The 15514-nt window shown below is 31.4% G+C and overlaps 1 protein-coding gene across 2 annotated transcripts in view; it reads left to right on the top strand.

The window, feature by feature from the left end:
• The first annotated feature begins 510 nt into the window (after positions 1–510).
• Positions 511–15514, top strand: part of LOC143236842 (phosphatidylinositol-3-phosphatase SAC1-B-like) — a 38488-nt gene continuing 23484 nt past the window's right edge. For both annotated transcript variants that reach the window (XM_076475459.1, XM_076475458.1), the window contains exons 1-7: positions 511–760; positions 5462–5556; positions 8456–8533; positions 13041–13168; positions 13867–14016; positions 14861–14920; positions 15350–15383. In XM_076475459.1, the coding sequence (XP_076331574.1) occupies positions 708–760; positions 5462–5556; positions 8456–8533; positions 13041–13168; positions 13867–14016; positions 14861–14920; positions 15350–15383 (598 nt within the window). In that variant the 5' untranslated portion in view covers positions 511–707. The remainder of the gene's footprint in view (positions 761–5461; positions 5557–8455; positions 8534–13040; positions 13169–13866; positions 14017–14860; positions 14921–15349; positions 15384–15514) is intronic.

Raw genomic sequence — 15514 nt, 5'->3', positions numbered from 1 at the left:
AATCAGAACCGCCTCTTGTGGCGCAGTGTTATGACTGCGGATTTACAACGCTAGAAACCAGATTTCGATACCCGTGGTGAGGAGGGTAGAGATAGCTCATTGTCTAGCTTTGTGATTAACATCAAACAAACAAAGGGATCAGAAATTATCGGTAAACTGAGTGTCGAAGAATAAAGTACTTGGTGTAATTAGTAAAAAGAAAGAAAACAAGTTTCCCTATAAATAAAAATAATTAACGTGATAACACCTAAGATAAATTATTAAACACTAAACATTATGACAAACTTTTGGGTTTTGTTTTTTGTTTGTTTTTTTAAAGTTGGAAATCTTTACTGTTTTAAAAAGGCAAACTCTGTCCTTTAGCTTGATATTTTAAAATTTTAAATGTTTACAAAATTGTCGTCTGTCTACTAGAATATTGTGTTGACATACACTTTTGTATTTATTTACACTGATATTTGTTGTTTAGTTTAAAATATTAAATACAATTATTATTTGCAATCCGTATTAGCAGAAGTAGCCGTGAGATAGCGCTGTACTTATACTCATAAGAAGAATGTTCCGTGTCAGGATGCTATCGTACGAATTGCAATGCATATATCAATCTTATATATGAAGTTTTGATAATCTGTCTTTTAACTGAAGTAAGTTTACAAAATTTATATATGTATATTTAAGAAAGAAGAAGAACGGGGATAATTTCAGATATGTCTAATATAGGAGTATCAACTGAGCTTGACGTGTACGACGACCTCCTCCTGTAAGTTGTTTTTTGTTATAAGCTAATCACACGGTTACTATTAGCTTGAAAGCTAACTAAAGTCTCAGTGATTCTGTTATTAACTTTAAGTGTGTTCACGTCAGCACTAAACGTCTGATCAACATTATTATAACCCAGATGCATTATCTTTAACTCGTTAGTAAATAAACTGAAAAAAGTAATATGCCAAATATTTGTTCAGCTAACACATTTATTCAAAATGCTGTAGCACTAGTACTTTAATATCAAAACAGCTGTCATCTGTACACTTTATTAATTTGCATATTAAGTTATTATGGTCCTAATGTAAACAATAAAAGGTAATCCAAGCACTTATCCTTGAGGCATTCCATTTCCATTAATTTCTAACATTCAGTTTTTATTCGTTTTCATTAATAATAATAATTTCTTTGCTCCCTTCCACCTAAGAAATTTTCAAAGTAGAAATACCCTCTTTGTATAAATAATTAGTTTTACTGTATTTGCAAATTGTCATATGAAACAAATTATACCTACCTTGTTAAGGTATTTCTGAATTATATAGAAATATTAGTATTAATGCTGTATTTGCAAATTATCATCTGAAACAAATTATACCTACCTTGTTAAGGTATTTCTGTATTCTTTGTTTAGTTGTTGCTAAGTGCAAAATTCCTTCATTGAAATAATAACAAACATCCTAGAAGATAATTAAAAGATTAGTAAGGAAAGAGTACCAATTTATTTCAGTGAATCTATATTTATTTTCCTTTATAACAAATTTCAGTAGATGATTTTGCAAAGCTCTTCTGTCACACTGTGAAATATTCCATATTCTAGAAATAAGACTAATTGGTTTATAATTACTAAGGAAACTCTTACCACGATCTTCGAAAAGTGGCAAACATAAGCATTTCTTCAGTAGTCATAACCCACCAGAAGTGAAAGATTCAGCATACCTGATTTTGGACCTACTTTAAAACTCTAGGGAAAATATAATCTGGCTCTGGTGCTTTATTTATTTTTAATCTAGAAGTTTCACTTTTTAGTCACTAAGGAACTAATATCTACATGATTCATATCAATTCCAGTATTTACCATAGGATGCTTAGGATCAGAAATACAGCTGTCATCCTTGTTTTTTTTAAAACAAAGGGAACTTTTAAAAGCTCAGCCATCTCGTAATTTTTAACATCCTTCAAAGGCCCAATTCTCCATTTACCTTTATGCTCACTTATAAATATCCTTGCTGTGAATTTTACGATAATGAGCTTGCTATTTGGCACAAGGCTTTCTGGATTTCTTTACTTCCTTTTTTTAATCAATTTTAATTTTCCTATTATTTCACAGATTTTTTTCTGTCGTACTTGTTAGTTTAAATCTGTTAAATATTTATAAATACTAATACTAGAACTTTACTACTATGGAAACTATAGACTCGGTAAAAATAGGTGCTTCAAGTAGTAGTACTTATTACATAAGCTCATTGTGCCTTTTGCTAGCTTATGATAAAATTTATTAGGCATAATACAGTTAGATAGGTTGAGAGTCAGAAATGTTGAAAAATTATTTTCAAATTGCACATTTTACATCCCAATTTGTTTTGTTAATAATATACCAGTTGAACTTCAAAACTTTTATCTATACCTATGAGGCTAAAAAATTGCCTTAGATTTTATAATTTAATATGTATATAAGAATTTATGGCACACCTTTGTATGGTGCAGCTGGTTTTATTATAGAAGTCCACTTAATAATTGATATTCCAGTATGGTATTTCTCTCTTCTCACAAGATCAGCTTTTCATGTTTTGTGCTGCCCTTTATAGGCAGATTTTTATATAATGCATGTCACAAGCCTTCAGTACTCACCCTATTAGAATTTCCAACACGTCTCTCATACATCATCTTTCCACCAACAGGAGAACACTACTATCACATTATGTGTGTGACTTTCTCTGTATGTTACTACCAAACCATCGCTTCTCATTTGATAGTGCTTGTTTTCAGATGACTTTCATTTTGTTTGTTAAAGTGATTTAATGTAATTTAACTTACTTTTATTTCAAGAATATTTTCACTTTATTTTCAAAAGTGTTTAATTTATGTGTTTTGCTGCAAAAATTTCTTTTGTTTGTTTGGTATCAAGCATGTATTCCGAAGTAAATGATACCACTTTCATCTCATCTTATTCATATGATACCATAATTCAGGCCCCAGGTGTAGGTGACCCAATGGGGGATTTATCAGCCTTTATTTTTGGAGAGATTGAGCATTATATGGGACAATCTTTGTCTCTTCTTGTTGCCCCTCTTCCTTCAGAGTCTTTTGAGTATGGCCAGACTGACTAGGATTTCAATCATTTGTTTCTCCCCCTGAATTTTGCCATGCCTTTCCAAACCCTATATGAGGATTCTTGTAGGCCATTGTCGGCTTTTACATACTTCATTTCTCAAGCATGTGATTTTTTCTATTGCTCCTATTTCCTATGATCCATTTCCTTTCTGTTTCATGATTCTCCATCAAGCCTTCTTTAATTTTTTCCCTGTCCCCTGATAATCAGGTTAAACTGAACATTTTGCTTCCCAGTTAGGTGACTGTGTTAGTATGCCTTGTCCCCAGTGGACTTCAGTCTGTCTTCTCTTATCATAAGGCAGACTATTCATATCTGGACTAATAATTTTTGGGTTCAGTTTTGCCTGTTTGTGGGATGACACCTGAATTTCCCATTCATCTTACCAATGCTGAATATTCCCAACTTTGTCTTATTATGACAATTCTTTTGTGGTACCACTTCTCAATCCATCTTCTGTCTAAGGCTCATCACAGGAACTCTGAGGTGTTTCCTGGAAATGTCCTTTCCCTTCTTACTTCTGTATTGGCCTGCCTGTCATTTTCAGCTCTTGCCTGCAAACAGTTGCTGTGACCTTTTGGGTCATGATTCAATATTGTCATGGGCTAGGCACCCACATCCTTATTCATAGGACCTTCAGATGGCTCCATTTTTGAGATGTTTTGTATCTGGCATGATCCCAGAGTCTTTGGAGTCAAGAGTAGCTTTGGTAAAAGAACATTCTACTCTTTGTCACCTAATGATCCATTTGTCTCAGTTGGAACTGACTGTGGCATCGATTCCTGTCTTAAGATCCTTCCCAGTCCTTGCTGCCTGTTTCTTCTTTTCACAGTGCCATTGTTTGTCACTTTTAATGATGATACATTGTACACCAACAAAGATTCCAGTGACCACGTAATGGATTCAAATCCAATTGGAACTCTCCTCCCTTGTCCCACACACCTTTTTCCTTTCCTCCTCCTCAGAATCTCTTGTCACATCACTATAGATAATCACATCAGTGTTCATCCATAGTGATGCAAGACCTCCTCACACAACAGGCTATTGAGTACATATCAGTACTTAGTTAAAAGGTTTTGAATGTATTTGACTTACCAAGTATTGTCTGCCTCACCCTAGCCATTCTACATCATGGAACATATCCTTCATTTCACGCTTTACCTCTGTGGAATTGTGTTTCCATATTTATCTGATTGGGATACTTTCTTGACTTATCCTCTTGCACTTGAATATGCTATTTTTCTTTTCCACTATGTTCTTAGTTGGTCATGGTGAGGAGATACTTGTTTCGTAAGTGATGCAGTGTCTTTCTTCTGATCATTTGATCTGTTTGTCTTCTCCACAGAAATCCTTCAGATGCTTTCAACAGATACATCTATTCTTCCCTCACATTAATCCTTCCTCTTTTTCAATATGAGATTCTAGCTAATATTGTGAGAAAAAAGGAGTACTGTATTGGAAGTTATAATTTTCCTAATCTGAAAATTTATTTCCAATAGGTACTTCCCACTCTCTTCTCCATAATCTTTCAGTGCTTATGCCTTCTGCCAAATTTTGAAGTATTTGGTAGTAGTGCATAGAGGAGGTCACATGTGAGAGATGATGCATGAGAGGCATGTTCAAATTTTTTATTCCAGTATGTGTGTGGAAGGCTTGTGGCATGCATCATAAAAAAGTTTGCTATATAGAGAGCAGCACAAAATGGGAGAAGCTAATCGTCTGACAAGAGGTCAATACCTGTCAGAAATACATTTTTATTACACAAAAATTATAACTTTGTTATATATGCATCATATCTTATGCTTTTACTAACCATCTGTTTCATTTCATTGCAAGAGGGATGTATGACATAACTATAGATAACAAAGAATCATTTGTTCCTTCAAAGTTGTCCCTGCACTTCCACCATTGGAAACTTAATTTTAAAGATACTGATTGTCTTCAGATATGGTAAACACAACAGGAATGGGAGAATTCATGAGGAACCTCAATGGGAATGAAACTATAATTATAATGAACTTGCAAAATGAGATAATATATTTCTAAGCCCGAGTATTGGTAGTGACAACTTAAAATATATTATGTACATTCTGCAAGAAATATTTATCTAGTAAATTGCAGAGCATATACATAATATTAAAATTTATGAAACCTACTCAAGTCTCCCATTATGCACATATGTTGCTAATACATAAGGCAAACATCTTAATAAAAATATTTTGTGTAACTACTTATTTAGGTGAGTTGTTGGTTTATTCCAGTTGATATTGATTATTAAGTTACTTACTACTAATTGATTAGAAAAAAAGTTTTATTTTTGTGATATATTTTTGAGTTTTTATCCATAGATGCTGATCATAAATTTTTCAGATACATTACAACTGATAAATTTTTCCTGGAACCCCAGATATCCCGAAGTGAAGTACTTGTTATAGATCGTGTGTCAAGAGAAATTTCTCTCCAAGGTAAAAAAAAAGAAATTATAAGATGTACTTTGTTTGGTAACCTTTCAGATTTTTTCAGTCTTTTTCTTTTGTCAAAACTTCTGGGTAAAGTAAAGAATAATATATTAACCACACACTATACTTATACCTACTTCTGAAGACACAGAGAGACTGTTTATGCAAATAAGGTGCTTAACAGTAGCTATTATTATGTGAACTTCATTAAGTTATTGAAGTGTAATTTTTCATGAATTTTATTTTTCACAACCCATAAGAATTACAGTAAAAAATATTAGCACTAATTTATTTATCACCAATTTGTTTATTACTGTTGATTTGTCTTAACACAACATTAAGCTCCAAACTTTTAATTACCTCATCAGACAAAGAATTGTTACATGATTTTCAGTGTATAATTGTCTGTTATTATGCCTAACAAATGTATATGAAGCAGAAAGCAATGTTTGGTTAAGAAACATTTGCTTTAAAGATAATCAGTAATGTCGAGAAAACCCACTTGTAAAAAACGGCTCGTTTGGGTTGATAAAATATTTTACGTTGAGGAGCAAACAACGTTTCAACCTTCTTCGGTCATCGTCAGGTTCACAAAGAAAGAAAGAGGTAACTGACCGGAAGCTGACCACATGTTTAAAATGGGGTTGTGTAACTAAGTGTTGGAATGTATTGGGCAGTGTTAGATGTTTGAATATTTAATTTTATATGATTTATTTTATTATCTTTAATATTGGTGTAAAGGTGTTCCTTTGTATTGGTTTAATTTGGGTTTAAGTTGTTGTATAAGTAAGGCTTCTTTAATTTTGCATTTGTTTATGTTTGTTTTTTTATTTAGTATTTGAGTGTTTTCTATGGTTGTGTTTATTTGACTTGCAGTGTTCGAAAACGTGTGAAGGTGACTTTTTATGTTCTTTGAATCTGGTTTCCATTTTTCTACTTGTTTCTCCAATATAGAAGTCGTGGCAGTTATCACATTGTATTTTATAAATAATGTTGGTGTTGTGTTTGTCAGTGTAGTTTTTACATAGTATTGACCTCAGTTTTGTGCCTGGTTTTTGAATAAATTTGGTATTAACTGGAATGTCATATTTTGTTACTAGTTTTTGCCAAAAGTTGGTTATCTTTCTGCTGATGTCAGGAATATATAGTATGCAGCAGCATATGGTTTCGTGATTTTTTGATTCATGAGATATATTTACTTTTGTTGGTTGATTTTGCTTTCTGTCTAGGTGTGTGCGTATAATGTTTTCTATGGTTTGTGGAGGAAACTTATTGATGTTAGTGAAGTATTGTTTTTATTTTGTCTCTAGTAAACACTTAAATACTAAATAAAGAAACAAACATAAACAAATGCAAAATTAAAGAAGCCTTACTTATACAACAACTTAAACTCAAAATAAACCAATACAAAGGAATACTTTTATACCTATATTAAAAATAATAAAATAAATAATATAAAATTATATACTCAAACATCTAACACTGCCCTCTATATTCCAACACTCAGTTACACAACCCCTTTCAAACATGTGGTCAGCTTCCGGTCAGTTACCTCTTTCTTTGTGAACCTGACGATGACTGAAGAAGGTCGAAACGTTGTTGGCTCCTCTACGTAAAATATTTTCTCAACCCAAACGAGCCATTTTGACATATATATTGCTTTAAAGATAATCTAATATGTCCTTCTTGATGATGAGAAACCCACTTGAAATAAAAATGTATCTCAGAATGGCTGGTATGGGTATTAACACTTTTATTGATAAGCAGAGAACGTTTTGACCTTCCTAGGTCATCTTCAGGTTAACCTTATCAATAAAAGTGTTAATACCCATACCAGCCATTTTCGCATTAGGATTTTAAGTTGAGATATAAATTCAACCTGATGAGAACATTTCTTCCTTTGAATTATTAAGTATTAACTATGATTAAACCAAGTTGCCTACATAGATCATAACTAATAGTGAATTATGTAGAGTTAATTAAATATGCTCTTCTTAGTTTCTTGCTTAAAAAGTTTAAAATCCATTGTTTACTCACTTGGGTACCCTTGCTATTTGTGATATTTTCAACAGTAATCCCAACAATATCTCACAAAATTCAAGCAGATTAAAAGGCTTAGATTAGTTGTAAATCTGTATAGTAAGTAAAAATGCAAAATAATCTTTGAAATAAAAATATAATAACAAGAAAATTTAACATAATCAAAATGTGCTAAACATTTTAACCATTACTGTTAATTAAAGTAACATAATTAAAAGAATAGGATGTATCTTTCTTATGGAACACAAACACTAGCATATTTTATTAAAAATCATAAGTTTATTTAATTTTCAAAGTATTATTTCATATTTAATTTTTTTTATATTTTAGCAAAATAAAACTAGAAATTCATGAAAAGTTCTCATGCTTCTGTGAAGTGTCTTGCAATACAATCACTTGTTTACTGTAATGTAACTGGTTTTCATAGAGAATTCTGCTAATTTCTTGAGGGCACAATTTCAAAAAACATTATAACAACTTGTACAAAATATCGCTAAAATAATTCATGCAAAATGTGTTTTTTACTTTGATATCAGTATTTTTTTCTGACTGATGCCTCACATTTGAAGGTGAAAACCTTCTAAAACAATTCCACCTTATCTTTATTAAGACCATTTTAGTCAACTATTTTAGTAGAAACAGGTTATAAAATGTGTATCTTTTTAAGTACTTGAAGAACAAAACAATTTTTACATTTATTTCTAGTCTACTGTTCCCAAGTTGTAAAAAATAAATAATAAACTTGTATATATATTTATGTCTAAAATACTTTTCTACATAATCTTTAATGCTTTATTTCATAACATAAGATATACAGAATATCTTCTGTTTATGATTTGACTTCTAATGTGTTTTTCTCTTTCAGTACACAAGGACCAAATTCCTTTACATGCAACCAGTAAGCCAGTCTGTGGAATCATGGGAGTTATTAATCTACTTTCAGGTAGAATGAAATAAGAAATGAAACTCAAAATTTAAAAATTTGAGCATGTTATTGAGTAAATTATTTTCACTATCAACAGTCAAGTTTTGAATGTAATGTATGAAACTTTGAGCATAATGAACTTGCTTTAAGTTAACACAAGGACATGTTGGACTCATTTTAAGGAGCTATGGCTGTATGTGTAATGGGCTCAGTGGTAAGTCAAGAGGCTTATAATGCTAAAAAACTGAGTTTCAGTATATTTGGTGGGCACAGCACAGATAGTTAAGTGTGTAGCTTTTTTCTTAACAAAACAAACAAACCTAACTAAAAATTGTTTGTGTACTTAACTTAGTTTAATGTAAAGCAATAGAACTTCAAATGTTTTCTGTAGAATCATAATGATTATAAATTTGTATCTAAGTCACAAGGTGGATGATAAACAACATTCTCTTAACTCAAGTTAATTTTTTTCATGTCATCTAAATGTTCATTAAAAAAAAAAGAGTAAAATATTCAAACATTTTCTGCTATGTGAGATGTAATCTAACATGCTATATATATAGTCCCAGACCCATTCACTAGTTCAAGTAAAACTGTAAGCACTTCCCTGCAAACCAAATATAAATGCTTCATATAAAGACAAAAAAGAAGAAAGAAAGAAATATATAAACTGATGATTACTAAACTTTTTTGATAAAAGTAAACACTTGTATATAAAGCACTAAACTCTGTGTGTCTGTCTATTTGTCCATTATTTAACTACTTCTAGTACACTGGGCCAATCTCAACCAAACACTGTGGGATGATAGTTTGGAACAATAGGCATATTAATGGGAGTTTACAATATTCTCTACTCCCCATTATTGCTGTTATTGGGAACTTATTGTCTTTAACTGAAGGTTAACAACATTCACAAATGGCACTACATCCTTACTTACCAAAAAATGATTATAGTTTCTGTAACACAGTATACATTTTTGAAAATATAGTGCAACCTATGATTTCTATTAACTAAAAATTACATGTATCACATTTGATTCACATTCACAAAAATATTTAGTAGTGATATTAATGTTAGGCCTATTGTATTTTTATCACTCCATTCTCTATTCAGTCCTTTAGTTTTTAAGAAAAAGAAGTGTATAATAATATTTCATCCATAATACATTCACCATGTTCATTATCAATGTTTTGTTCAATACAGATGTCATCAAGCTGACTTGGACACAACAAACACAGAAATGGTCTGAATATTATTTACATTAATCATTTATTAAAACAACAATTTGAATATAACAAAATGATGATAGAACTTGCATAACAAAGTAATATTAAGTTACAATGTCCAGAACTGTCTCAAGTAGTTTTCTCTTTCATTTCTTTAAATATTATTATTATTATTAAAATGTGGTAGTTGTTTAGGTTTTGAAGACCTTTGAGGAGGAAACCTCAAAGGCAAATCAGGAACACTCAGAAACTTTTGTTTCTTTTCAGCCCCACACGCGTTAAAGGGTTAAATGTGTCTTGAAGGGTAAGGTAGAAAACTAAGGCGAAACAACTTGAATTGTTTATGTCGAAGAAAACTGAGAAAATAGGAAAGCTGAGGAGCAGGAAAGCTGGGCTATTTAATGAGGATGAATTACATCTGATTACAAGTATTTCAAAAAACTGGAGAATATGCTGTAGAGCAGGGAGATCCAGGCTGCAGTAGGTCGTGTTTTCAAAGGAACCGGAGACATAAGTAAAGAATGAGAGGAAGAAGAAAGAAAAAAAAAAAGGATTATAATAAATAAAATAACTAAAAAAGAAGAAAAAAAGGGGATAGGGGAAAAGAGAGGGTAGCATGGGAGAGAGTGACAGAGGGGAATGGTAAAAAAAACAGATAAAGAGAAGACAGAAGTCCTTTCAGGGCTGGGGTACCAGGGATCTATAAATCAAATGGTAAGAATTTAGATGTGGGGGAAACCAGAGTACCTGGAGAAAACCACTTTCGCTGGATGGGTGCCAAAAATCTACCCACCAAGTGCCCAACCTGAAATGTAAGACATAAATGACATATAAATGAGCTGATATGGATCAGTGTGGTTGGTAATCCAGTTCAGTAGTGATGTGTACTTTGCCCTGGCTTGAGGTGTGTCTGCTAGTTGGAATAATTGGTGTGTTTTGAGATTTCTGTCTTTAGCTTTTGTGAAGTAGTGATCAGCAAGTTTGATGAACCTATCTTGGATTGGTAAGAGCTGAGTTAAGGTATGATATGGGATTGTAATTGAGAAGGCAGAAAGCGATCTTGATGGTGCAGGTTTGGAGGTTCTGTAGTATTGTATATTGTTTTTCAGTCATGTTGCACGTAACTGCATTACCATATTCAAACAGTGGTCTAATGAATGCTTTGTATATGGCAAGAATGATTTTGGGAGAGCAACCTTTGTTAGGGCCACTAATGCATTTGAGAAAGAAAATTCTATTACTTGCTTGGGTAGAAGTTTTCTGAAAATGTTATGTCCAAGATACATTTTGAGTCATGGAGAGGCCTGAAAAAGTGATGAACTTTGTGAAGATGATATCTGTGTTATTGAGGTTAAGTTTTATACTATTAAATTTTTTCCTGTACTTATTGACTTTTCTGTGGAGAGAGATTGCTTGCAATTTCATGGGGTTTAAGACGACATGCCATCTGTTACACCACGAGTCACTGGTATACGCATGACAAGCCCCATAAGAGGGTAGGGTTGCACAGACCGTTGGTTTAACATGCTGAAATTCAACAGCTCATCCAGAGCACACTATGCCCCCTAAATAAAATTAACAGTTATTTTAAAGGTTGAGAGTTTTATGTGTAGATACACTCACACACAGAACCCAAATGTTTTTTGATAGGTTTCTTTCAAACTTTATTAACCTCTCACACGTACAGTGAACATATCAACCTGTCTTTCCTATTTGAGTAGCCTTCAGCAAGTTATGTTAGTAATGTCTTGTAAGAAACCAAAATATTTTGCCAAAAGATGTAAACTTACTGAATTATGTATCATAAAGAATTGGTTGTGTTGTTAACTGTATAGATGTCTATTTTACTCATTATATTATGTAGATTTGTTTTGTGTGTGTTTTTCTGATTAACTTGTTCCCAACTACTGGTGTTTCTTTATGAGAACATGACATACTTTGGTCACCAAGCACTTTCTTTTACATTTTAAGATCAGTTATTGATATTTTAATTATCTAAGAGTTGTGTTTTGTGTTTTTATCAGAATTTCTTAACTCTTGTATATTATGTCTAAAAAAAAGTTTACAATTTAAAGCAAAAGATATTTAAAAACTTTTATGCATTTCTTGTGAAAAGGGATTTAATGTAGTTTCTGTTAATGTGCATAGCACTGATAACAAGCTACATTGGATGTGAAAATATTGTTGTAACTTTCAATGTTCCTATTGGTCAGATGAGCTTTCAAAAAATATGTATCATATTTAGGTATAAGTACCAAAAAGGTACATGAAAATAATCGTGGTTGTTCAAAGAGAGTTGCAAGCATTATAAAAAAAAAAAAAAGGTTAAGGAATTGTTCTCGGTGACTGTCAACTCAGATATTTTTATTGTTCTTTTGTAATTTTAGCAACATATGAACATTTTTAGTAAGTGAAATTGAAACTTTTGTAAATGTGTTGTCTGTATGCATTTACTGCACTTATATGAACAGATTTGTGTTAATTGCTAAGGAAATCATTATGACACAGTCTGGTTTCTAAAATGAAATATTGTGCTTAAAGGTTACAATAATTTTCTGCCTCACAGTGAAATTTTTTTATATTATGCTAAATGTATAACTTTGCTATTTGTCACAAGAGGTAGTTAGCATCATACAATATCTGCTATGTGTAGACACAAAAAAGCAGTTAATACCATGTACAATCTGTTGTGTTTGTCGTATCTTTTATATCATCCACTGTGAAATGCTTATCTTTCAAAATAGATTAAGTATGATAGTTATGGATATTTTATTTTTTTAGGATCTTTCTATCTGATGAATTTAATCCACAACTACATTCTATTGCAAAACTTTTTGGCATTTCATCTTTGGTTATTTTCCTGCTTTTTTTCCTTTCCAACTTTTTAATGGTGCATAGGTGATTAATGTAATTGAAACTCATTTTAGTATAGCATAAAAGTGTATAAATCATATCTCTCTGTGATATTTTTCTTCACATGATTGATTTCCTATGAAGAATAACTTTAGAAAAGTTGCAGCATCTTTGGTCAAAGTTAATGATCTGTTATCAGGAAGGTTACAATAGCAAAGTCTTACATTGGTTTAGGAACCAAAAGTCTAATGAAGTAGGTAATATATAAAATTTTCTAAAACCTGAGATTGAACATTATTTGTTGTTGTCGTATACTTAGTGAATGTCATCTAGTTTTTGAGATCAGAACTTTTTTAAAGGTTTGTATCATGGCAACATTAAAATTTCATAAAATTAGTTTTTCTTCACTGTTCTTAAATGTTGCATCATATTTTTCATTCTTCAGGACCATATCTTGTTGTAATTACTAAGAAGTCTAAGGTTGGAGAAATCAATGGTCAAAGTATATGGAGAGTAGAAGAAACAGAAATCCTATCATATTCTAGAACACTGCTACATCTTACTGAAGAACAAGTATGTTGAGCTGAGAAAAATATTAAATTCAGTAATGCGAGTATATTTCTTAGAATATGTACGAAGGATTGTTTAAAATGTTTTACACTCATAAGTACTTTTGAGTACCGTTGTTGGAAGTTGTTTGTTGGCCAGTATTTTTAATTCTCCAAAGAAAATATTTAAGACTTATGGAGTAATGATTATGAGTAACACATGAAGTTTGATAATAGCTACATTTTATTTGGTAATCAGATTCTAAAATGAGTATTTGTTTCAAAGGTGAAGTTTTCTTTTTTAACTTATTGTTAATATATTAGTATGTCTAAATGTATTTGCAAATAGAGTACACAGATTGTATCTTCTGGTATTGTAAATCATATATAATTTCAACATTAGTAGAAGTATTAGTGTTTCCTAGTTAGATTTTGAAGATTTGATATATTTTAAGCATATCCAGTGGTTTGATTACTACATGTTAGGATAGCAATTTGTGTACTGGTTTTATTAGTGGATAAGCAAGAAGGTAGAGAGAATTATGCATTTGATTAAATGGCCTTCCCTAGAAAGTTGATAGTAAGTTGGACAGAAACTGATCAGATAAAAAACTTGTACAAATTCACTATCTAAAAGATTAGGTTGAACATATAATTGAAGTTATTGTAGTATGTGCATTCACTGTTTAAAAGTTATTGAAAATGTGGTTCATATTGTTACAGGCTCAGCACAACAAGGTCTATCTGTCTCTAGTGCAGTCTGTTCTAAACACTGCTTACTTTTATTTTTCTGCTACATATGATGTGACACATACACTACAAAGGCTTTATAATACAAGCCCTGAGTTCCTGCAAATGCCTCTTTTTGAAAGAGTAAGTTTAAGTTTATATTTGTTTGAAAGGGAAACTTTGTTTTATAATAAGTATTTGACCCATTCACTGCTGCTGGAATATATATTTTTCAGTGCTCCTGCCCCTTCACACTGCAACTGGGATAAGTGTTTCCCATTGTTGATGCTGTTTCCACCTTCCTCTGCTGGGTCCAAGTTCATCATCGTGACTGTCATCACTAGATGGAAAGCTTACATCCTCTTCTCTCACTGTCTCTTCATCATCATGCATTTAAACACCACTTGATTCACTTTCACTGTATTCTAAGTTACCAGAGTCAGACGTATTTAAATATTAATTAGGGTTACTAGTCACTTTTCTAGTGGTGCAGGCATGGTTGCCACACAGTTCTGAAAGACAGCTGTGGAAACGTTGAGGGAAGTCGTATATTAACATTAGGTGGGATGCTAATAAATACTTTACAACTCATTTTACTTCCATACATTATGTGGACTCAGTAGATAGCCTGATGTGGCTTTGCTATAAGAAAAACGCGCAAATACGTCATGTGCAGTGATTCTGAATAACAATGGGAAACATTTGTCCTTGTTGCAGTTTGAGGAGGTTGAGAACACTGGGAAATGTGTGTCCCAGTCACTATGAAAGAGTTAATTAAAATAACTTGCTATTAGAAACATAGTGCTGTACTGGATATTGTGACTTTTCTACAATATTATTGTTGATATTTCTTAATTATTTTTAACATCATTTAAATATCAATACAGATTTTGTTATCATATGAAATTTAAACCATATTTTTTAAAAAGTTTAGTGTTAAATTATGTTTAAAACTTTCTGAAATTCAACTGTGGAAAAACTTTTACAGGCTGACCAGAGGTTTGTGTGGAACAATCACTTAATGAGAGATTTCTTGGCTCAGCCAGAGGTATGACATTCATGTAGCATGTTTATTTCCAGACCATTTTACCAAATAATTTGTTTACTCTTCATTATGATAAGTCAATTCAGTCAATATTTGTAAAATATTTTGGTGTGAAAATGGAAATAATACTTCATTGATTTGAAATTTTTTGTTTATATTAGTATATTGACTTTTATGTAAACATGTAAAGAAATATTTTTAAATTTTAAAGCTATCACTTATTTTATTGGAAAAATAAATGCATTTTATATATGTAATGTTAAACTGTAATTAAAACGAATTGGGGATATATTTTAGACTTGTTTTGATTAAAAAAATATTTTAATAACATGAATGTATTTATTATTATTCTGATTTTGTTTGTGCTCATATTTTTTATTCATACTGTATTAAGATTATTTAATTTAAATATTTTTATTTTATTTTTTTCAGCTTCATCGCTACTGGCTTCCTGTTATTCATGGATGTATCCTTCTTTGCTGAATGTTTTGTTGTTGACAAGAAATGTAAATTAAATAAAAAAGATGAAAAACCTTTCTAATGTATGCATTCATAGTTTTATAAATCTCCAAAAGTTCAGAAAGTGATCTTTAAACT

This window comes from Tachypleus tridentatus, chromosome 13 (genome assembly GCF_004210375.1).
Source record: "Tachypleus tridentatus isolate NWPU-2018 chromosome 13, ASM421037v1, whole genome shotgun sequence".
NCBI classification, from domain to species: domain Eukaryota; kingdom Metazoa; phylum Arthropoda; class Merostomata; order Xiphosura; family Limulidae; genus Tachypleus; species Tachypleus tridentatus.
Note: the sequence above shows the minus strand (reverse complement) of the source record. Positions and strands in the feature narration are given on the sequence as shown.